At 32.5% G+C, this 25779-nt stretch overlaps 2 protein-coding genes across 8 annotated transcripts in view; both read left to right on the forward strand.

Moving 5' to 3' along the window:
- Nucleotides 1–10729, forward strand: part of LOC123696605 — a 46409-nt gene extending 35680 nt beyond the window's left edge. For all 7 annotated transcript variants that reach the window (XM_045642897.1, XM_045642896.1, XM_045642900.1 and 4 more), the window contains exons 4-6: nucleotides 6514–6664; nucleotides 8806–8927; nucleotides 9109–10729. In XM_045642897.1, coding sequence (XP_045498853.1) covers nucleotides 6514–6664; nucleotides 8806–8927; nucleotides 9109–10179 — 1344 coding nt within the window. In that variant the 3' untranslated portion in view covers nucleotides 10180–10729. The remainder of the gene's footprint in view (nucleotides 1–6513; nucleotides 6665–8805; nucleotides 8928–9108) is intronic.
- Nucleotides 10730–13153: 2424 nt separating this feature from the next.
- LOC123697023 (formin-binding protein 4-like) lies at nucleotides 13154–22666 on the forward strand. Its single transcript, XM_045643441.1, has 10 exons — nucleotides 13154–13499; nucleotides 13701–13835; nucleotides 14207–14381; nucleotides 14708–14966; nucleotides 15598–16389; nucleotides 17074–17283; nucleotides 19739–19912; nucleotides 20331–20486; nucleotides 21317–21601; nucleotides 22386–22666. The coding sequence occupies exons 1-10, from the start codon at nucleotides 13328–13330 to the stop codon at nucleotides 22479–22481; spliced, it is 2454 nt and encodes an 817-aa protein (XP_045499397.1). The 5' UTR covers nucleotides 13154–13327; the 3' UTR covers nucleotides 22482–22666.
- Nucleotides 22667–25779: the final 3113 nt, after the last annotated feature.

Below are 25779 nucleotides of genomic sequence, written 5' to 3' on the forward strand. Positions count from 1 at the left end.
GTAAATATAAATAGAACCAGTTAAAAGCATAGTATTCCATTGCTAACATCACAGAAAATTGCTGACGGTACATCAACATGAAATAACTTCATTTCTTAGCACAAGACTTTATACTGAATCTTCACATTTGCAATATTTTTCATTTGTTTGTAAACATAAATAAAAAAATCACTGAAATAAGAATAATAACATCGATTAGGTACTAACTACAGATTCAAAATCGTGACGAGAAATCAATCGGACTGTTATAAATTTTACTTTGTCTATAAATTTTGTCTCTGGAACATAATTCTTAATTAATGTGCACAGATTTAATATAGGTATGCGACTATATTCTATACTCTATACATCAGGTCGTACACAATTTGCACTTGATTTAACTTATTAATATCTTTGGAATGCTGTTTAGAGACCTTTAAGGGTTAAGGGCCAATAGGATCATGTGCACAGTTTAAATTAAAATATACTATGTATTGTTAACATACTCGTAGAGCACATGTTCGTATAACAAAAAATAACAAGTTATAACGATGGTAAAGATTTGGTTACAAAACGTTATCTTCTTAGGTACCTGTTGTCACTTCGAGTGCGTTATTAGTTTATTACCTGCTAATTTACTTAAAAAGTATAAAGTAGAACCACGTAGACGATAAAACTTACCTCATTGAATCAATAACACAGTGTGCCTAAATAAATTTTATTATTAAAACTAATATTATCAAGCATAAAAAGGTAAAAAATCGTATTTTAACCATTGTAATAATAAGGTCATGACGGCATGACCCCAAAATTTCTAAAGTTAATACCTTTAAATCGGGCACGAATCGCGCGTAGGTTAGCAAAAAGTTGCATTGACAATTTGACATGCAAGAGAGCTAAAAAGTGACCCACTTTTTGACGGAAGACGAGATTCTAAACGTGTAGAGAATAATTATTTTATTGCAATCATTTTACATTTTATGTAATACCGATTGTGCCATTTTATTTTATTCTGTCAATGTATTTTTTTACAAAATTATGTCGTATGTAGGTTGGCTCTATTTTAAAATTAGGTAGGTAGGATTAGCTCATTCTTAAAATTTCAAACAACTTCAAATAAGGAGGTGGTTCTGAAATTGACTGCATAGTTTTTTTTGGGTTTGTTACAATTACATATCATAACTTTAGATTTTTATTTTTATTTCTTACTAGAGGTCCGCCCCGGCTTCGCCCGTGGTACATATTTCGCAATAAAAGGTAGCCTATGTCCTTTCTCGGGTATCAAAATATCTCCATACCAAATTTCATGCAAATTGGTTCAGTAGTTTAGGCATGATTGAGTAACAGACAGACAGACAGAGTTACTTTCGCATTTATAATATTAGTATGGATTTATCTTCCGGTATATTTTTGGTTTAATTCTGACAATTTGAAGTTTGTTTAGTTTTTTTTAATAATATCTATTATAATTATTATTAGTCAAATGTACTAAAATTATTATAACGCCAATATCGTTTTATCCCGAAAGAGTTACAGACATAGATACATCCAATTCAAAAACTTTCGCTTTTAGGAAGTAACTATTAAGATACTTACGTACTATCTTTTTATTGATAGTTTTTACAAATATGCAAATAAAAATTAAAAACTAGGTACTACTTAAATTCACCATACTTACGAATGTCTCGAGATAAGAATGAATCACCGCTTGACCAGACGGCCGTAATTTCACTCATAAGTTACGTAACTTAAGGTTCAAGGTCTTTGGATCTTTAACTCTTACTTTCCGAGGTTTTATATTTGTTTATAATTTATTTTAAAACATGGTTAGCGTATTGATGTAGTGTTGTGAAAATGTTGAAAAGTTGTAGGTTATGTACCTATGGGTTAAGAATAGTGATGCGTAATAATTTAGGAAAGTATGTACATTTTAGGATAATAATTGAAAGAGCTTTTAAAGAAGTCTAGTTGAATCTTTAAGTTTTTAGTTACATTTAATAAAGTCAACAATAGCTAATAAGTAATATAATACTTACTATGCGTGTTTTACTGAAGAACTTCTGATAAATCTGGGTTTGACTGTAAAAAAAAGCTCTTTAAAAGTTTATCTTTAATCTTTTTTATCAGAGATTATGCCAAACTAAGTAATAGAGAATGCATTTATTTTTAATTAATGATGAGGACTTTCAAAAACAGAGCTATTTTGAAATCATAAATTTCGCAGAGTAGGTACCTAACACATTTTTTCTTGCACTATACATTATTGCAGAAACCACAGATAAATCCAAAAACAGAATTCTAGAACGAAAATTGTCTAATCTTTTATCTAATCTCAATAATTATTAACTAACAAGAGTCATGATGTAAGAGAGGAAACCCACGCGACTCTGTGTCAAGAACACGCATTAATATGGTATTGTCACCATATTGGTAGATTTTCTGTAATAGCTATTGTAATATGACGGCGCCATAATAGTAATAGTAAAGTTACTTAATCATTTCAAGAAAGGATTGGGTAGTACAGACGCGTTATTGCAATTGAATTCACATAATATATACGAATCATATAAAGCTTTGAGTGTTTGTATGTTTGAACGAATTTCAGGAACCGCTGGACGGATTGTATAAATTATGTCACCATTGAATATTATGTAGGTACGTGATACTTGATGGTACTCAAGGCTTGTACCTATTGGACCGCTTTGTTATTTTCCGATATTTTCTATTTTGGTGAAAACTTGATGAGCATATTGTATCTGTTGAGTATTATATTAATAACAAGCTTTGGATATATTTTATTATCATTTTCCAGAACAATTCTTGAGATTAGAAAGCTTCTTGTTCCTGAAGCTTTTCTCCCTGCTTCATCTTATTAGCAATCGAGTGATAAAAAAATCTTATAATTTGATAACTACTCCGCCTTGTTCTTGTAAATAAATAATGAATTTTATTAGGTATTTTGCCTCGGGCACTTACTTTAAATAGATATCAAGATAATACAAAAGCTCATAGAAAAAACACACCTTAATCCGTCAAAACCAATTTGACAAAGCGTTATTTAGATTTAATTGGCCATTACTATGATCTTGGTTTTTATCGATGGCGTCTTCTTTTGGTATGAGGAAGTGACCTTGGCAATAAAATAATAAAAAAAATACTTTTTGTTCGTGCTCTGATATCAACAATCACATTACGATTTTTTGTAAATGTTAATACAGTTTATATTCTTTTGTAATGATGACCCTCGATAGGTCATGAATTTTTATTCTCTAATATATAAAAATCAATGCCACTTTTCGTTGTAATTCCATAACTCGAGAACGGCTGAACCGATTTCGATAATTCTTTTTTTATTATATTCCTTGAAGTACGAGGATGGTTCTTATGTAGAGAAAACGTTAATATGTACCACGGGCGAAGCCGGGGCGGACCGCTATTGGTTATAATTTTGATTGCATTTTAGCCAAATTGTGGTTTCGTTGATTTGATTTTGTTTTTTTTTCCTGTATTTTATGTAGACCAATTAATGAATCGGCGATGGCAGGATTCGCAAAAAAATATTAACGTTATTTCGTGGAAGATCGTTTCTCACTTCTCAGATACAATAATACTAAACTTAATATAAATAGAGCTATGTTTAAGTTTACTGAATAACGTAAAAACGCCAAGGCTTCTTATATCAGGAGGGAACAATAGGAAAAATATTTAGGTCAACAACGATATTTTTTTATTTCATCAAGTATATTTTGTAATAACACTTATATTATATGAACCCCCTTGAACATACAAGAGCGTTATTTTTTTAAATAGGTAAGTATCAAGTTCACAGCTCTTTACTAAATTCATGATTCAAAATAAAATTATAATTATTTTACATTGATGTTCTCGTACATAACTTCCTGTAAAGTGCCGGAATTACAAAGTAATTACCACAGTAATTACTATAATTGTTTTCTTCTGGTCTTATTTGAAGCATATACAAATTGCGACTACACAAAGAGGTCATCTATCTATTCTTCTAATTTTATAAAGCTGTAGAGTTTTTTGTTGGAATGCGCTATTATATTATTTTTGTGTTGGTTAGTCGATTTCTCGAGAAAGATTTTATACTATAACATCACGCTACCCCTAATTTCATCTGAGCATTAGGTGATCAACCATGCACCAAATAGGATAAAGCAGACCAATTTTTATGAAACAGTTGGTAGTTAATAATTAATATAATAATATATAGTATCTTTATATACCCGCGCTATTTAGGAACTATGTACCATTATCTATTAACTATTTAAGTTAGGTATCTGTGCTATAACCACAGATAATATAATATTAGTACCTACAAACTTTAATCGTGTGTTCATCTTCAACTTTAATCGGGTCTTTTATACGTTCTTTCCCGTGTTCCTACATAAAACGCAAGTATTTATTATCATTAGTTATTACCTTTATTATCATTAGTTATTATCTTAACTAAGTATATGATCAAAAAACTTACAGGCATTTAAATCAAAGATGGCAATGTTAGTGTTTTTCACATAGGTATTAATCAGGACATTCCAGTAAGTCTATACTTATTGACCATTATAATGTTGAATTTTAATGGAAATAAAATAAATAGTTAACGACTGAACAACGTGGGTGTCGACATAAATGTAATAACTTTATATAATAAATGTATATGTTACCGGAAATGTATGTAATCCGTCATTGTATACAATTCCTAGGAAATGTATACAATTCCTAAAATCGCACGGAAATGTGTGAAATAAATTATTTTATACACATTTCTTAGGAAATCTATACATTTCCTAAATAGCTATCGGAAATGTAAAACATTTAAGATATTGATATGTCGCAGGCAAATTGTATATAATCTGGCCGTTTACAAACGGTCGGCATTTTGTAGTAACTATGCCGATAATTCGTAATCAGAAATTTTTGGTTTGGATAAGGGGGTGGGTTAGGTTAGGTTCGTGTTTTTTAAAACGACACAGAAATAGGAGCCCCCTGCCCCACGAAGTGGGGCTCCGTCGACTCTGACCGTCTTTTTGTAGAATTTTGGAAAAAGACGAATTTTCGGCATATTAAAATAGCTAGCCGTAATGTAATACGGCGGATTATACAATCCGACTGCGCCAAATATACGCGGGGACAGCGTGACGAGGGGACTGATTACTTGCCAAATGAAAATTTGATTTTACAAGAATAAATATAAGTTGATTTTGTGATATTTACGTTAAAAGTTAGATAGTTGATTTATAAATTAATGTTAATTAGTAAGATAATAATACATATAAACATAATATTATTACAATTTTACGGTATGACTGTTACCCGATTGTATATAAGAGCTAAAATAAAAAAAATAACAACGTGTTTTATTACAGAAAGCATTTACTTTACACATTTCCTAATACGATATTGGAATTGTATACAATTCCTAGGAAGATTATACATTTCCTAGGATATGTATGCATTAAAAAGTTTTTTAAACAATTTTTTATACATTTCCTAAATGGTATCGGAATTGTACACATTTCCTAGGAATTGTATACAATTCCTTGATTTCATACATTTCCGGTAACATATATATTTTGATCGTCTTTATTATATTATTATAAATGATCATCCTTATTAAGAAAGTCAATTTTCGAAAATAGGTAGGTACATGCATTAAATTTCTTTTTAGAAATAAAGTAATGTAACGTTTCAGCAAAATTTGCCATCTTCAGTATTTAAAGAATTTTTCCTATACATATTTTTTCCTATTTAAATTTTTTATTATTTATTTTTTTTCCCATTGATTTGTCAGCCTGTATAATTTATTAAATTTAAGACAACGCGGGCAAAGCCGTGGGTGGGAAGCTAGTGTATCAAAAATAGATTAAAACCACAGACGGGTCGTTATACAAATTGACCATTTACGATTCGTGAATGAATCTATTTCTGAGAATACGTCGTTTTATCATTTGCGTTTTATACACTTGCGTAAGTTCATTATGAATTTAATCTCTCGCTTGTTGTTTTTGCTCAAATTAATAATGCATATTGTTGGAGATGTCACACGTTATTATCTATCGAATGCCAAAATAAGCGAAGCTTCTATAACTTGGAAATAAATTAAAATAGTTGAGAGGTGATTCTCTAATTATGTGTGTGTTTTTATTAACTATCCGCTCGTCTTCGGGTGAATAACAATAAAAACAAAAGTTATAATAATATTATGTATTTCAGAACAACACAACTATCTGGTAAAAGCCTTTTTCAAATCAGCTCTATACTTTTTAAGTTTACTTCAAGTATTCTAGATTTCTTTCCCTTTCAACTCGACGAATATACATAACTAGATGTGCCGCGCTTTTTTTTTTGCTCCACTCCTATTGGTCTTAGTGTGATGATATACAGCCTTTCCCGGTACTGAAATATTTTTTCAAATCGACCTGTGGTTCCTGGAATCAGTGTGTTCAACAAACAGAAACTCTTCAGATTTACAATATAAGTATACATATTCTTATAACCCATGTCTTATTCCAGATCTACCACATGTGCGATGGCCTCGGGCGGCAGTTCAGCTACTCCTGTCCGAACACCACGCTGTTCCAACAACGAATGCTGATCTGTGATCACTGGTATATGGTCAACTGTTCCAACTCGGAGGATAATTATGATGCCAATCTGCTTATAGGTCAGTACTTTATTAATAGTAGATGTAAATTAATTCAGTGTACTCATATATGACCAACTGTCGAATTTGAAGAAAATTTTTCATGTCAATTTGCTGATAGGGTCAGAAATTTGTTTTCTTCCGCAGCCTTTGAAAATGTTTGATGATTCGCTCTTATTTGTAGCTCATCTTAGCGCAGCTTTCCATATGATTGATATATGCTAAGCTATACTACATAATATAAATATTATACCTAACTGCTATACGTTTTATTAAATAAAATTCAGCATTGTATGTCAGTAAAGGACCGAATCGAAAAATAAATAATTTGCTCTTAAGATTACACGAACGAAATATTGTTGCTAAATTTAACACAAAATATGTTGAGCCTACTCAGATCTGCTTTTTATAGAAGGATACTTTGAATAATATTATGTGAATGCAGGTCACTTGAGGTTAAGTGGTCATCGCTACCACGAAACATTGGCTAGACATAGGTATTGCAGATGCTTTAGCTTTTTATGGCTTTATGGACTTAAAGCTCATTTCTTAAATGCCTTGAGGTCCGATTTCTGGTTTTGAATTCTTGCAATAAGAGCCACATGAAGGAATATGTGGTTTTATTATGATAAGGTTGGTTGATAGTATAATTTTTTTTATATTTCTTGAAAATGTTATTCAAACTTTATTTTCAACTTACATAAATACGTAGGTAGCGCAAAAACTACTCCAATCATTACGAAGTTACCGTGACCAAGTACTTTTTTACAACCTAATTAAATTTTACAATATAATAATTAAATCTTATAACATAATTATGTTTCTGACATTATCAACGATCCGAGCATCTAAAATGCGTGCTGCCCTTAAAAACTTCTCTGCTTTAAGGCAAAGTATCAATGAGTTCGTTATTTTAAACCTTAGAGATTACCTTAATAAAATTATTAGATATTATTAAAGAATATTAACGTCTAACAATTTTTGCCAACTTTTACGTAACGTATAATAATACAATTGTAATTAAATAATATTATGAGTAAATTTGCAACAATTATGGAACCATCCTTCAATGGAGGTCGTTATAAACCTAATAGCCTAGCCTTGCTACGTATTGCACTTTACAAATTATAATTTGAACTCTTGTTAATAATCAAAAGTACATTAGCACATGAGGAGTCAATCAAAATCAATTTGGTATTGATGTTTTGTATTTAAAAATGAATTGACTCCATTCAATTGATTGTATATTATTTTTTGCTTCTAGAATTAATGTAGAGGAAAATGCAAGTATCTACATAATATAAAAATTGAAATAGTCTGTAATTCACTGGTTATTAATTGCTACCATCTTTAAATTGTTAGGTATTAAAATACGCAATAACGTTTGCGTGCAACTTTTTATTTAACCTTTCCTTACCGATTACCAAACTCTATAATCATATGGGCAAATTGCAACTTTTCAAATGCAATAAAAAACGTCGCATTGTCTGGTGATGTCTATCATTTTTTCCATAATTGTTTAGCGCCTATTATCCTAACATGGTCAGACATAATGGCCTAAACATTGTTTTTGCTCATGTAATCATTGTTTGTATGAATGGACGTAATCAAGTGCAATGCCCTTGGCAATATTTCCGTGTGTCCGTTACATGGGTGGTATAATTGGGTACTTTTTGCGTGATAACACGAATACGGCAATGTATTATCGGATGTCAGAGTTCACGCGGTAATGACCTGTTTGTGTGTGGAAGGCCGTGTACCCATTTCAATAAATCATCTGTAAGTGTCATGTATTAATGGGCCAAGAATTTCTTCTGAATGATTCAGTTATATCTCATCAGTTATCACGTCTTCTGGCTTTAGTCTTTAGGTAGACATAGGCCATAGCAGACAACAACTTTCTTTGTCTAGTATGATTTCTTCGTCTTCCTCACGTCATCCTTCATCATTTCTAACTGTAACTGGAATTAGATTGTATTAAATTATAGTTTAAAAAAATCAATCACATGGGAAAATGTTGCAGAAACTTGCAGTATGCATCTACTTTATAATGGCGATGTATTCGTGATAATATATCACGCAATTAACTCACATCGGAGTTTCCTTGCATTATAATTAAACAAGTTATGCAATCATTAACTTAAAGTATTTTTAAATTGCAGGTCAAAGAGATAAGCCGTTCGTGTCTGATGAAGAGATGCGACAACGGACCCCTCGGCCTGACATACTATCTGTTCCGCCGAATAGTAATTACTATGATGGTCTTAAGGAATCTGAAACAAAGGTAATAAAAAATCTTCCAATTCCAAGAATTTGAAATCATCTTGCCTTCTTGTAATGAAAACAGATTTAATAGATTATTAGCATAAACGATCTCTGGTTTGATTTGTTTTTTGATCCATTCGATGAACATTTAGTAAGTAGCTTATGTTCAATCATTCTATATTTAATTTACCTTCTTTCAGTTCTCAATTCACCCCGGCAACAGCATCGTCGGCATAGCTGATTCTCTATCCAGCGCCAACAACAACGGTTTGGACAGCGACAAGCAAAACTACCGGCCACCTACATCCTGGTCTACGGGCACCGGCGTACGGTCAACAACTCCTCGCTACATAGACAATGATAACGATGATATATTAGCCCAACCTACAAGACATACACCAGTCCAAGAAACCCCTAAAATAAAACCACCGTCCAAAGAATTGAACCCACCTTTCCTGCCGTCTCCAGGCTCAAATGATGGCGCTGGCCAATTAGATATCAGAATGGAACCAGAAGATTCAGTATACAATTTTATTAAACGCTTCGATCCAAATTCTCCCGACACACGTACTACCGGAACGTCCATGACGCAAGCGGAGATCTTAAATCTCAACCAACATTTACCAGCTGGACAAGCTAGTGCCGAAGAAGACAGAACTCCACGCAAGAACAAAAACAACGATAAGAACTTTAACTTCGTCAAGCTGGATAACAAGAAAGGATCAAAAATTGAATCTAGATTTGATTCAGTAAATTCCAAAGTGAAATCACAGGACACGCAAACAACACAAACCACACCTTCCACACAACACATACCAGAACCTTCTAGAGATTTGCTGCCACCGAAAAAAGATTTCCCAACACTGGGTATGACCACTACAATGGGACCACCAATCTACTATGAATGGAAATGGGCAGTACCTGCGCTGGAGCTCGAACCACCAAAGTTCAGTAACTTCACGAATGTAACTAACGTTCCACAAAAATCTCAAGGAAAACGACCATTTAGCGCACCAAGAACTACGCCAGCGACTGTTGATCTAACACCAAGCAACACAGAGTATAATATTAGTTCTTACTTCGTACCAGACTACGTATTTCCTTTAGACAATCCTCACCCAGGTTACAGTGACGATGAAGCACAGACTTCCTTCCAAGTTGAAGTATCAAGGGCCGGGAGGTCTAGTTATGGAGAAAACCCTAACTGTCCTCAATGCCATCCAGCCTATCTTGAACCCGGTAAATGCGAGCCTTGTGTAGTTAAACGGTAACACTGTTAGTAAATTATTTATTCACATACTTAGTTGTACGAGTCATTATAATTTGTATGATTCACATAAATCCCTTGTCTTTACTAAACAGCGAACATAATATGCTCAATACCAATTTAACGAATGCAAGATAGACGAGTATCTTTATAGAAGATAAACAGATGAATTCGAGAAGGCTTAACACTGTGATACACCGACAATAAAAGCAATGAAGAATAAGGAGCCTTATACAATAGATGATAACGTTCACAAATTGTTTATGGCTTTCAAGATTTTGTACACACCCTGCAGTAACGATGGTAATTTTGAATACAAAACTTGATCACATCTTAATTCCTTAACATAGTAACACGCTAGAATCGTTATGTAAATCGATAAGGTTCATTTATATCTACTTAATTGTATGAAATATATTTAATTAATACAATATGTGAATGTATGATCAAATTGATAATCAAATAAAACAAAATATATGTAATAAGAATAATTATGATTTTATTGTGGTATTCAACACAACAACACATTTAAAAATTGTTATTTTTATACAATGTGATCTTGCCATTTTGAAGAAGTAATTTTATAATTCGCATATTACGTATTATTATATTTGTTGGCTATAAATTATTATATTATCGTGTACCTATATTTTGTTACTGACATCTGTTGTTTATTAATTCGTAATAGTTGTGTACAAATAGATTATTTTTATACATTGTTGTAATATTTTACACGTGCCTATGTAGAAAGTTAAGTTAAATTAAATACTAAAATATATGTATTTCTTGTTTTATTTATTAGTAAGAGACATTTCTATTTCTAATTCATATGAATCTAAATTGATAAATGTGAGCATGTTACCAATGAGCGCTGGATTCGATTTCCTTTGGTGACAAACAAAAAAAAAAAGAATGTAAGGCGGGAGATAAAATAAAATGTTATCATATAATAATTGTAGGTACCTACGTGAATAAAATCGATCTATGAAACAGCTAGTACCTATGTAGGTACTAGGTAAGGTATAATGCATCATCTGCTATTATATATATTATTATCTAACCTATATATTGTACTATATACATAAATCATCTATGGATCTTTATACATTTAGGTATATGTAAACCTAGTCCAATAATTATCCAATGTACCTATATTTTGAAAGTTTTGTCTGTCTGGCAATTATCTGGGTTTCACACAAGTAGTAGTAGGTCTAGGTACTGGATTTTGATGCAACTTTCTGTAATCGATAACATAGGTATAATTTATTTCGATGAATTTAATTTGAATTTGCATCTACGCACGCGCGAAGTCGCAGACAGAGCAAGTAGTATTATAATAATATTGCATATCATTAGTAGAGTCAACAAAACGAGTGAGAGAATTCAAAATTAGGTTTTCCTATTATCTATTGCTGTCGCGCAGTTATAATGTACTCTGTGCTGTCGCGCTATGCCTCAACTCTCAAGCCTCCCCCGTAGAGCGCGACAGGGACAACTGCAGTCGAGCCGAAAATATCTAGGAAAATTACGCAAATTCGACGTTCCGTAGGTCCCTGTTTCCTCCTCCAATACTGTACCGATTTAATTAATTTATTCATTATTTTGTAGAGAAAAGTATAGGCTATGTTCCTACATTTTGCTTTTTTATTTAATGTTCAAAAATTAGTTTTATGGAAGACGGAACATACCGGAAAAATCTGTCCTATTTCTTACGTTTTGAAAGATTCGTATCTTTTAATAATTAATTAATAAGTATATATGACAAAAAGGAAAATGTAAGAACATGGCTAAAGTTTTTTATAGGTTTTATCCGGCTTCATCAGTCAGATGAGGCCAGGCAATGTCTAGGTAGGTAGTGGCTACTATAAAAATAGATATTCTTCAATAGGTACATACCTGTATAGTTCAGGATACATCGCCCATTTTTGCAAACTTGACTACTATCAAGCTAATTTTCCGTTTGTAGCTTTATTTTGATGAGACACCCAATAATTTCGTGTACGAAAGTCTCGATTGTATTTATTACTAACTGAATGATTTTTTTTTGTTCAATCTCAAGATAATTACCTAAATTATTCGAAAAAATATTTGTCCTACAAAATCTATGGTTTGTTCAAAGAGTCCCCCTTTCCAAAGTGTATCGATAACGAGGTCATCATAAATGATTAATAACAAGCTGATTTTTTTGTTTTCACTTAGTTAATGTTTATATAATTCAACAGACATATTGTCCTACAAGTTGCGTAATAAATATTTGAGAACCATCAAATCAAAAAATTTTATCCTTGTTATCTCTGTTAGCTACCACAATCGAGAGTTTCGTACACGAAATTATTCGATGTCTCATCAAAATAAAGCTACAAACGGAAAATCAGCTTGATAGTAGTCACTTGCAAAAATGGGTGATGTATCCTGAACTAGTAAGCACGTGTGTTGTAAATGTAAATTTATGTTCAGATCACTAAAAAAAGTAGACCGTAGACCGTACTTACCTACTTTTTCTCGTCCAAGATTTGATTATTTAAAAAACTAACTCTATAAAATAAATCTTAGTCTTTAATCTTTCTTTAATAATTTATAATTAGTAAAATAGAGTATGTACCAGAAACGAGACAAAAATTATAAAACAAACGAAAATTGAAATCGAATTGAGGCATCGATTTCAAAGTTCAAACTCGGAGCTCGGAGGATTTCAAAATTCAAAATAAACATTTTTTTTTTAAATTACCCCTACAGACAAGGCAAGGAATAAATGCCACAGAGTAGCAAGTGCGCACAGTCATAGACTACAAGTACATAATATTTGAAATAATGTGATATTAATATTTAATAATGTTATAACATTAGAAACCTTTACAATATACGAAATATCAAGGTTGGTAAATTAAGAAATTACATTTTTTTTATTATCTATGCCATCTATGGTTTTAATAAAAATGGCAATATTTTTTTGTAGTCTATGGGTTTAACTTCATTAATCATTTTCAGACACCTGTCAGTAATAAAAAACGCTTTTGTGAAAAATAATATCTACTCGCAAATTCAATTGCAATATTTTATTACCTTTTTTATAAAGTGCAAACCTTGATGAGGACTTTTCAGTGAAACAGTACATATTATGAAAATACTTCTAAACGTGTATAGTTATAAGAATGAGTAAAGCTAATCCGCTAGGTTTGCTTGTAAATTATGGCGATTCCGATGATTCCGACGATGGTGGTTCAGCGCCCAAGAAGCCGCAAGGAAGTGTAAAGTTGCCAACAAGCTATGCGACAAATGATCATGCTTCAGCCGCCATCCATCCACCGCCAATATCACATTGCCGTAAGTGTTGTTATCAGAGTAATAACCTATATGTACTAATTTTATAATATTTACAACTTTAAGTACTAAAAATCAGTAGTTATACTATAGATTTTAATTACACCAGTATCTATATTAAGTTTGAAGAATACACATTCGTTGTTAAAAAAAAAATGTTTTCCATGATTTTATACAATTTTAATGTGAAACTTAACTATTTAGCTTGGTCTGCTTGTTACGATGAGAACAGTGGTTTCACATATTACTGGAACCAACATACAAATGCAGTCACTTGGGAAGCACCTCCAGAGTATCTATTGGCATTAAAATTAGCGCAACAACAGTTGACTACAGCAGGTATGTTTTGTGTGTTTATATTTTACAAATATTTATTTGAAGACAATCTATACTAATATTATAAAGCTGAAGAATTTGGTTGTTCGTTTGAATGTGCTAATCTAGGGAACTACGTCTTGTCCGATTTGAAAAATTATATCTGTGTTAGATAGCCCATTTATCGAGGAAGGCTATATTATATCATCTCGCTAAGACCAACAGCAGCAGCAGGTGAAACTGCGGAGCAGAACTAGTTTTAGATAAAGTGTAAAACTCATACATTTATTAATCAAATAGACTTTGAAAAGTAGCGCTTGTAAATGGTCAAAATACAAAAATATAAAAATTTACCATCATTTTTTATTGTTCATTCAAATGTTTATATTATTTAGGTTCAGCAGAAGTATCCGCGGAGGAATGGCAATTGTATCAACAGGCTTTAGCGGAGAAACAGAACACGCCAGCAAAAGTAACTAAGCCTTCCGTAAAATCTTCCAAGAAAAACGAGAAAACTTCCAAAAACAAGAAAAACCCAAAGAAAAGGCCTTCCAGTGACAGTGAGGATGAGTAAGTTTATGAATAGAATTATAATAGTAAATTTTAATGCTATCTCATGAAATTTCTTCTAAATTCTACCAAAAATTGCTTCCACACACTAAAAAAGTAAGTAAAAAAGTAGTAGAATAATTATAAAAACACATGTGAATTAAAAAAATATCTCATCTGTATAAATGATATAAAATTAACCATGTATTATATGAAAACTCAGTGCTATCAAAATCAAACTTTTATTTATGCAATAAGACTTTTGAATTGTAGTAACATAGATTTACGACGACATAGACGCACTTTTGAATTTAGAAAGTTGTATCTTATTAAGCCTTTTTTTACAGGTACAAAATAGAACTGATCACATCTTACCACAACTCAGATTCGGAATCCAACGACGAGCAAGAGATCGTTAAACCGCAGCCGGTCACTCCAAAACCACCACCAAAGCATCAGCCAAAGAAGCAGAAGACCAATGTAGTGGAGTATGGACCCTCGCTACCTGATAATCAGAGTTATTCTGCGCCCATAGGTCCGGAACTACCACCTGACTTGGTTGTGGAAGTGAAACCGGAAGAGAGTAAAGAAATTGTGAAGGAAGAGGTATTTACTTTATTTTATGTGTATTAAAATAATTAATTTCTTGTTTGGAAAATTAGGAAATGATGCTCTATATGAAACTGATATTTAATTGTATAGAAGTTCAGACCTAAGATATTTGTACCATAAAAATAATAATATATTAATTACATTTCTAAATGTAGCTATTAGATTATTTTTGATTGAGATTAATAAAGATGATGCAATTTCTACTGTGTTTACATTAGAAATGGCATCATTATCATTGTATAGTAGAAATGTGTGTATTTTTTTTTTTATATGAGCTAGAATGATTGAAATTACTTATCCCTTATTAAGTTTGTTGTATTACTTACCAATGATGAGAAGTGCAAGCTGAAATGCAACTGGCAAATAGCCACACAGTAATGTTTCAGGATCACTTAATTCTTAATTATTACCTAACTTTGGAAACACTTTGCAATAATTATGTCATCTTATAGTTTTTGCTTAGTGGGTTCAAGTTATTTAATGATATAGAATTTAGCGGGATTGGATTATTACTATGCACTTTGATGGCTAAGTTTTCAATCTGAGGTGACAAATATATTATAAAAATATTAAATATGTGTTAGTATTGTTTTTAATATATCAAAACATGATATATTTGTTACAGGAAAGTAAATTAACTCCCAAGCCGGTAACAAAATCAGATGAAGACAGTCAAGATGAAAGTGAATTGTTAAAGAAACTCAAAGATAAAGCGATGTTGTTAGAAAAACTCGGTGGTGAACTTCCGTCAGAGTTACAGAAGATAATAAAAGATGACACATCAAGAACGAATTCACCTAAATCAGTGAAAGATCTAGACATTGATGAGTTATTACAAGAGATTGAGCAAAAAGAACTACCAAAAGCTAAAAGTAAAAAAGTAGACATATTTGATGATAAAAGTATATCGAATTCGCCGCGTAGTCTTACCCCAAGTCTAGAAGACAAACATACAAACGGACCGTTATTCCCTAGTGCAGTTAATATAGATGAAACTAAAATAGTAGATAAACCACCGCCGCCACCTCCTGAAAAGGAAAAAAAGAAGAATATTTATCTTACTGATGTAACGGAAGGCGAAACTAGGAAACTCAGGATATCTAAATCTATTCTTCCAAGGAAAGAGAAGATAGAAGTGCCGGCGTATACAACGAAATATAGTACGCATATTGAAGGGTTTTCAAGTGAACGGATGGGGCTAGGTTTTAGTAACGAAGAGAATGAAGACAGTGCTCCGAAAAATGCTATTAATTATGGCAACGGGTTGATGTTCACGAAAGGGGAAGTATTGAACGAAGATAAGAAAGATGAAGCGTTAGATGACTTGGCGGATTTGGTGGAAGCTAAGATAAAGTATCTGATACAAGTGCAAACGGCAACGCTCACTCCGGTGCAAGAGATGATGGTACAAATGCAGGTGAGTTATTATTTACTTTATTAATGGTAGATGATGTTGGAAATTAACATATCAATTGCAAAGAGTATATCAATAGTTGTTTCTTGACTTTAGATTTAAGCATATCTCTGTTCTCTCTGAGTCTTTTGTTCTTCCAGTTGTATTTAAACTTTTAAGATAACCATTTTCTATTTTAATCTTACCTGGTTATTTCCTAGGTGTCCTAGTTAGGTGAAATAATTTTGAAAGTTAATTCACTAGAAAGAATTACATGTGTTCGTTTTCTGAGATTCTATATGTAGTGTATTGTACCGATTTAAAATAATTTTTAGTGCAAAAATCAAGTATTTGTATTCTAATTTATTAACATAATATAAATATTGTAAGAAATTAAAAAAAAAACACGAGAGGCTGGGTTAAATATTAGTTTAAATGTAATAAGAATGTACTGCAATTCTACACAGCTACCTAATTGATGTAGGTAGTTGATAACAAATCGCAGCTAGTCAACGACTATTAGCAAAGTGAGGGTAGTTGGGTCGAACGTCGCATAAACAACGTCCGAGCCCCTAGGCACGATCCGTACGATTGCGCCACGAGTCAAAGGAAAGCGGCTTTTTATAGTATTCGACAGCTAAGCATGTTCGGACATGAAATAATGACAACTACATTGACAACTAGTCTAACAATATTATAATATTGCAGACGCTAGTATCAGCGTTCCGCGCGGGCGCGCTGTCCGCGCCGTACTGGCGGCGCTGGGTGGCGGGCGCGGCGGCGGCGCTCGGCGCGCACGAGCGGGGCGCCGCGCCGCCCGGCTGGCACTGCGTCTTCCAGAGGTACGCGCCCCTATATATAGACTCGCACGCACACGCGCGCAACGCGTACGCCGATACACACGCACGCACGCGTTGTATATGAGATACATGCGCGCGCACACACACACGTACACCAATACGAACATGCGATATATGAGACATACACGCGCGCGTACCTATATACCTACGATAGTACATGCACACACTCCCAACTATGCATACACATACGACAATACGTACACACTCACACGCGTACAATTACACGTACACCGACACACACGCTCACGCGTAAACTTACACCGACACGTACACGGACACGCACGCACACGCGCGCACATATAAGTGACCTAATATGAAAGACTCATCTATGCGCGTAATGGTACGAGATATACTGTACCGTGTAAATGTATTTAGGGAACTATTATTTGAGATATGATTAGCTATTTTACCATTTTGAATGTAATTTGAATTAAACAAGATTAGTCTTCAGTAATTAAACGAGTTTATAAGTTTCATGTTTAGAGCAATTTATTGGTACATACATTTAAATGTTTCTACGTATAACACTAGATCGCGACGTACATTTACACTCACACGATGACACCAACATTATACGTTGTTACACTTTATCGTAAAACCTAGGTTGTGTTAGTTTGGCTAGAGAATATGGAATAAATAAAATTGAAATAAAGAAGTTTTCCAAATTAATTTTATTATTTTATCAAAACAAATATTTATGTAAAATTTGGTCCTTCGAGCCGGATTCGAAAATGAAGATGCTGCTTCTAATGTAGTCGATTAAAATTTTATCTTCCATATTCTAACATCAAACATATGTAATTGTTAACCGTGAATATCGTCTGATCACTATTTTTTGGCAATACAATACAAATATTACATAATGTTTAGGAATGAACTTTGAAAAAATATTGACTTCCAATTCGAACGTGGTTGTCTCGTTAACCTACATATATGTGATACACACATTAATGTTTTTATTTTTAGTCAGTTATAAATTAAAAAATGAGCTTTAATCAATGTACATACAAATTACACTTTTAAACCATTTTTACACGGGAGTAAGAACATGGAATAATATATTATGTATGCATAAAATGCATATGCACTAGTATTAAAGATACTGTGATATTTACAATACTGTGATATAACTGTTATAAAAAGTACCTGAATTATTATTGTTAAATAAAATATTTATCGATATAATTTTGAGTTTCTTTAATTCAGTAACCCGAAAACTTGTAAGTGATAAAAGTGTTATTAACTTAACATTTGTGTCAATTATCCGCTGGCCCTTATTAATATAATATTAAGAATTAGTGAGATTTATATTATTTAGCTTTATTAAGTGATTATTGTTTTTTTTATAGTCTTGATTGAAATGTTAAATGTGTATGATTGTTTTTCTCTGTAATTATTGACCTTAAGTCTGAAGACAAAATAGATTTTCGCGATTTGATAACCATCAAGTGTAAAATTAGTGATAAAAATTAAATTCAAAATACCAAGTATGCTATTTCAACAATGTTTTATTTCGCTTCATTTCTGCTATGTTTTGTTTATAAGTCAGTATTTAAGAGGTATTAATACGGGCCGATAAAAATAATTGTATAAAGCCACTAAAAGTTCCAACAAATCGTTGAAGCGACTGGAAGAAAGAAGACCATCGGATGCTGAGATACGTCGCGCGTGAATCTGGTAAGATACATTTTTGTTATTTGCCATTTATATTCTTGATAATGCACTTTGATCTTTTCCAGAACGGTATAAGGAGGAAAATCGAATGGCGGTCGAGTTTCTTTATACGAAGCTCCTTACAGCTCATGGGTTTAGTATGAACATTTGAATTTTATGGGAATGGTCCAGAAATTGGGTTTTTAATACGTTTCTGAACTGGTCCTATGTGTCATAGCTTAAGTTGGCCCCGTGATTTTAGTTTGTGGTATCGTGTTCTAAGTATACGGTATATGGAAATAATAACTACAATAATGATTTCTATAGTTAAAATTAATTTATTTGCTTATAGTCGAACATTTGCAAGGAAAACAGTATTATAAAAATATTAAAACAATCAAAAGGGCGATCGATATAGGCTGCAGTTAGACGAAGCGTGCGGCCACCGCGCAGTTACTATCCTTATTAAATTTAAATAAATATAAGGTAGAAATATACATATTATTTGAGTAAAAATAATAGTAATAAAATATTATTAAAAGAATGATAGAGTACAAAGGCCGGCCTTATTACTGCAATGATACGATATGTATTTTCTTTCAAATCAATCTACTCCACGATCGTTTTTATGTAGCCAACTTTGCAAACAAACGTCTTATTCAAATTCTTAAAACTTTATTTACGTAGCTTACTTTAAAAACAAACGCAAATCCAGTTACTTTTCGTTCTTTTTTATATAGCCCACATTGAAATTAAACGTCTCTTCCTTAAAATCCAGCAACTCTGCGTTATATGTATCCCAAACTTTAAAAATATATATATATTTTTTCTCAAATCCTTAAAACGCGATCCACCGCTAAACTCCCGGGGCATTACACGAATTTCCCCGGGTGTGTACTAACGTGGGTAACCCGGGCAGGTCTGCGGGGCGCTACAGCTACAAGCGCGAGGCGGACGGGCTGCTGCAGTGGGAGTACCCGGCTGTGGCCAGCACGGACATGGAGATATGCACTACACCGCCGCCGCCGGACAGGGTATGTATGCTAGTTAAAAAAGGCCTGAATCGGGTAGAATTCCCTTTTAATACCGAAAATTAACTCTAGTTATAACCGTTTTTCTTCTTAGATGCTTAATGTACATATCAAAAAAAAATGTATATTAAAGTTTCGAATATGATCAAGGGCATGGTTGTTTTAATTTGTTTATTTTACAATCAGGTTTTTTTGAAAAAAAATCATGAACTGAGGTCGATTTTTGGACTTTATACCAAAACGCTAAGTCAATATAACGTCAATTATTGTAGTGTTTTTACAGTGTGTTTATGAAATTGAAACACAGGGCATGATTGTTTTAAATTTTGATTCCATATCAAAATATCTTTTTAAATATTTAGTCAAATAAAGTACTCTGAAACTCAGTGTTACATCATAATAATATTATTTCCCTCTAAAGGAGAGTCCTCCCCCTCCCCCGCCGCCGGCGACCCCCCCTCGCGTGCCGACCCCCCCTCCCCCCGCGTGGGACGACCCGCCCCCGCCCGGCACCGACGATGTGCCGCAAGTGCCGCTTGTGCCACATGTGCCGAAAGTACAGCCCCCGCCGCCGCCCGTGAGTATAATATAGCTGGATATACTGCACACGATCGTCAAATACACACTTAACACTTTACGCTACACAGTATTACATACCACTTATAATAAATCGACATTTCATTTACATACATGTCTAGTTTTGTTTGTTTCTTTATATTTTGCATTGATGCTCACAGTACAGGCCACGAGTCTAGTGTGGGCATCTGGGTTCAAATGATGTATATTCTATTTACTGTGTTAACAGCCTTATTTTCATAAGTTCAACGAGATTGTATGTTTATTATAAATATATAGATTTTTGAATAAATATTTTTTACTTTACTTACCGCATGGCAAACACTACGAAACACGCACGCAACTAATGCTGCAAGTGAAGCGCCGCAAGCTGGTGCTGGTATACTAAATACACAATACAAAACTCAGATACTCTAACACATTATACACACACCTGAACTGTACATAATACATCACACACACACACAATCAACAATCCACATTCTATAACTAAATACACATACATGAAATGTACATAATACATCACACACACACAATCAACAATTTATAACACACACACATTCTACAGTCTACATTCTATAACTAAGGAAGTCCTAGTTCTAGTCCACATTCTATAACTAAGGAAACTGTATACAACAAACTGCATGCATCACTTATTATGACTACAAGCTGCACACTATTGTGTGTTTATTATAATTTTATAATGACAGTTTTTGTTCATATCCAACAAATAAAAAGAAATAATATATGTTCATTAATGACTAACTTTAACTTTCTAACACCACTTTTTATGTAATTTTTTTTCATGTAATATTGATATTATCTTTTCAGGAACCAAAGAAAGAGATAGGCGACGAGCTTCTATCGTTCTACAGCGATATAGCAGAATTAGAAAAGCATTCTTCCGGTCCACCAACAGCATCCAACTCTCCCGAATCCAACAGAGACAGTGAAAAGAGAGACAAAGATAAGAGATACAAAGAGAGTGAGAAAGAAAGGGATAGAAGAATCAGGGAGAGTGAAAAGGAAAAAGAGAGAAGATACAGAGAGAGTGAAGTGAAATCAGTGGAGAAGATTGAGAAATGTGAAAAGGAAAAGAGTAGACGGAAGAGTAAGGTTAGTGTTTTTAAAATATTGTCTTCTGATGGTGTTGTTTTTATTATAGTCTGTATTTTTTCTGGAATCTAATAGTATAAGGAATTTAGATACTAAGCATGTTGAAATCACTACATAGTATAAAACAAAGTCGCTTTCTCTGTCCTTATGTCCCTTTGTATGCTTAAATCTTTAAAACTACGCAACAGTTTTTGATGCGGTTTTTTAAATAGATAGAGTGATTGAATAGGAAGGTTTTAGTATGTATATAATTTATTAGGTTAGAGACAAAGCGGGCGAAGCCGCGGGTGGTAAGCTAGTTAGCAATAAATCATTATTGCTAATGTGACAGAAATTAATAAAATAACGGATTTAAACGCCATTTATTCATTATAATATTATTTACTCATAAAAGAAAATACTACAATAATGTTCCAGGATAATTATCTTTTGAATTAGTAGAAAAATTGAAATAGTTGTAATTTTCCTATATTTGTATGTCTAAAAAATAATATTGAACCGAACCGCCAACTGATATCAAACATAAAACAAAAGACTATAACTTATAAGGCACAATCCCCACAAATATTATAAATGTGAAAGTAACTCTGTCTGTTACGCTTTCGAGCTTAAACCTCTCAACCGATTTTGACGAAATTTGGCACAGACAATCTTTAGACCCTGATAAAGAACATAGGCGTATTATTACGGCATATTATTGCGAAATATGTACCACGGGCAAAGCCGGGGTGGACCGCTAGTTTAACCATAAACAAGTAATAATTTTATTTTAATTAATTCACAGGTAAAGATCTCCAGTTCAATAGGAATGAAGCATAAAACAGTGTCGTCTCTAGTCGCCAAATGGCAACAAGTCGCAGAAGAGATTAATTCTGATTGAAAAATCTCCATTTTAGTTTATATAACTTCCGTTTTGTATCAAAAGATGGCGCTTTAATAAATTTTGTAAATCACATCATGAATCATAGATGGCGCTGATATTAAAAAGTTGGAAAAAACTAAACGATTGTTGTAAATAATAGGACCACTTTGTATTATTTTTAGTTTAATAAATAATATATTGTATGGTTTTGTTTTATTTTATCAATATCCACATAAATAAATGATTACATAATAGTGTCATGTCACAGTTAATCCTAGGAAATGCATATTGCATCATTGTAATACATTTATCTTTTTACCGAGTAGATATTCTGACATTTTTCTCAATTTTATATCTAATAATTTTCTAAATAAGAATTCTAAGGCATAATATAATAATCTATACTAATATTATAAAGAGGTAAGGTATGTATGTATGTATGTTTTCACGCATAAACTACTGAACCGATTATAATGAAATTTAGCACTCATTTAGAGGGTTACTTGGATTAACACATAGGATAGGTTTTAACCCGGAAATCCCACGGGAACGGGAACTATGCGGGTTTTCCTTTGACAACGCGGGCAAAGACGCGGGCGAAAAGCTAGTATCTTATATTATTATGCGAAATAAGGTATAATATATTTTATCCACTCTTAATCTTTACAAATATACATAACACCATAAGATGTGGGTCGATTAAATCGAGCGTCCCTTAAGGTGATCCCTTTTCTGTATGCTAAACAATTATTAGTACCTTACCTTTTTGTATTACGTCACTGTTACTATGGGACATGGTACCTATATATAGGTAATAATATTATGTAATACCTACCCTAGCGGCTTTCCGTTCGATCCCGGTTGACGCCAAACAAATATAGCCTGTTATAGATATTGTTGCTTTCTCACGATAAATTATAATTTTAAACCTGTCGAGATATTTTTGAGTTAATTGGATAACTTTTATAAAAAAAAATTAAACACGATTCAACAAAAACTGTTATAATTAGCTCATTAATATGATTAATTGTTAAAACAACATTGGAATTTAATACAAAATGTCGACGAAAATAAGCTATGAAAGTAATAAGATATCTGATAGTACTTATAGGCAATTTATTTTATCAAAAGCTGTATTCTCAACAAAGTTTCGAAGCCCACGCAAGAAATACAATACAGAAAGACACCATAAATAAAACAAGGCCTCTATTTTTCGTTGGTAACACCAAATTAATGTATCCAAAGATTAAACTTACTCCATTAAAAGTTCCCGCGAAATAGGCTGTAGCTATTGCATATTTTATGTCGTGCATAACTTTAGAATTATAACTTGGGAATTAGCTTCATAATGTGGATTTAACAGTTCGTGGAAAATAAAATTTAATGATACTATTACTAACTACCGTTAAAATACGGAACTTGTATAATTATATACTAAGATTTAAAATAACTATAGTTTTATATAGGTCCTAGTTATTTTATTAACTCGTTTATTTTTTTACATATTTTTATTGGTTTAACAAATACTTATTGTTGGCCAAGCTTTATTCCAAGACATTTTAATTAAAAATAGTAATTTTATTTACATAGTAGTCTCCTTAATTTTAACAAGAGTACCTAACTACTTACGTTTTACAGACAACCAAATGGACTTTTTAGTGGGTTTTGAGAGTGATAAGTGCACTTATGATCGCATGCATACATGTGCACTATATAACTGTCCTATCCTATCCTACTAATATTATAAATGCGAAAGTTTGTGAGTATGTGAGTGTGTTTGTTACTTTTTCACACAAATACTACTGAACCGATTACAATTGTAATTTAGCATACATAATATAGAGGGTAACTTGGATAAACACATAGGATAGGTTTTATCCCGGAAATCCCACGGGAACGGGAACTATGCTGGTTTTTCTTTGAAAGCGCCGGTGAAGCCGCGGGCTGAAAGCTAGTATTATAATAAAGTTTATAGTTAGTACATATCTATTGGTATTAGTATTCTGTCACTATGAACTACAGTAGGTAACATCAAGATTGGCACTCATTGTCGATATTAATAGGTCTTCAATAATTAATTAATGTTTCATTTGGCTTTTATGACTCAAACCGATGAACAACTATCGTTTACGATTTCTATTGTAATTAAATACTATATTTCTCTCAGTGGTCTCTTAATTAAAGCTCTTATTGGTGTTTATTTTCTAGACACCATTTTAAAAAGATTTGAATTAAATTAAATTTGTAAAGAGTAACAAATTTGACCTTTGTAACTGTTGACTATAATTATTGATTTTAACTTAGATGATTTTAATATTGAAATCAGAGTGATTTTAAATGGAATAGGGCAAAAAATAGTTGAGATAAAACTTCTATAACGTAAAATCTCTGTGTCAAACTCAAATAGTCAATTTTTGAAGCCCTTTCAAATTATAATTTATTTTACCTATAACAATTTTCTATTAGCTACTTTTTGAGCGACAATTCTACAAATATGAATACCATGAATCTATATATATATATACATATATAAAACTCAAAGGTGACTGATATAGTGATCTATCAACGCACAGCCCAAACCACTGGACGTATCGGGCTGAAATTTGGCATGCAGGTAGATGTCATAACGTAGGCGTCCCCTAAGAAAGGATTTCCCGAAATTCTTGCGGGAACGAGGAAAAACGGGGATGCACGAACAAAGTCGTGGGTGGAAGCTAGTTCATACTAAAACAATAATATAGAGCTGAATATTTCTAGTGTATTATATTATGAGGTACTAGGTACTATAAAATATATAATTAAGTAAAAGTTTAAGTACCTACTGGCTACTACTACTGACACATTAGTAAATACTACAATATAAAATTAAAAATTCCAATTAAAACCTATACCTAAGATACCTACAAAGTTTTAGATGGTTTAGTTAAGAAGTTTTAGAGGTACCTTATTGAAACTAAAGCTCTATTACGGTATCATAATAACATTTTATTTCTACGTATGATTCGATAAGAGCTATAAAATAGCGAAATGGAGAATTGAATTTTGTAGAGTGATGATGATTTAGAGAATACTGGATATTTTAACTTTTTTATTGGATATTTTATTTACTGGATATTTTAACCTTTAAACAGAGAAATGATTTGCAATTTTGCTGAACGATAAACCATTAGGTACTTACATATTCTTATATTCAACCTCAGTGTTTCCGGAATTCAGTAAGTATCTACATAATTGGAATTAGTACTTTACATATTTTATTTATTACATAAACTATATCAATTAAAATACACATTTCTTTCGACAACACTGCTCTGTT

This window comes from Colias croceus, chromosome 13 (genome assembly GCF_905220415.1).
Source record: "Colias croceus chromosome 13, ilColCroc2.1".
Taxonomy (NCBI): domain Eukaryota; kingdom Metazoa; phylum Arthropoda; class Insecta; order Lepidoptera; family Pieridae; genus Colias; species Colias croceus.

What these genes read in the sequence shown, in the direction of transcription:
- LOC123697023 (XM_045643441.1), top strand. Translation starts at nt 13,328, where the DNA reads ATGAGTAAAGCTAATCCGCTAGGTTTGCTTGTAAATTATGGCGATTCC. An exon ending in ACAACAGTTGACTACAGCAG is followed by an intron (nt 13,836 to 14,206) that starts GTATGTTTTGTG and finishes TATATTATTTAG; the next exon opens with GTTCAGCAGAAGTATCCGCG. An exon ending in TCCAGTGACAGTGAGGATGA is followed by an intron (nt 14,382 to 14,707) that starts GTAAGTTTATGA and finishes CTTTTTTTACAG; the next exon opens with GTACAAAATAGAACTGATCA.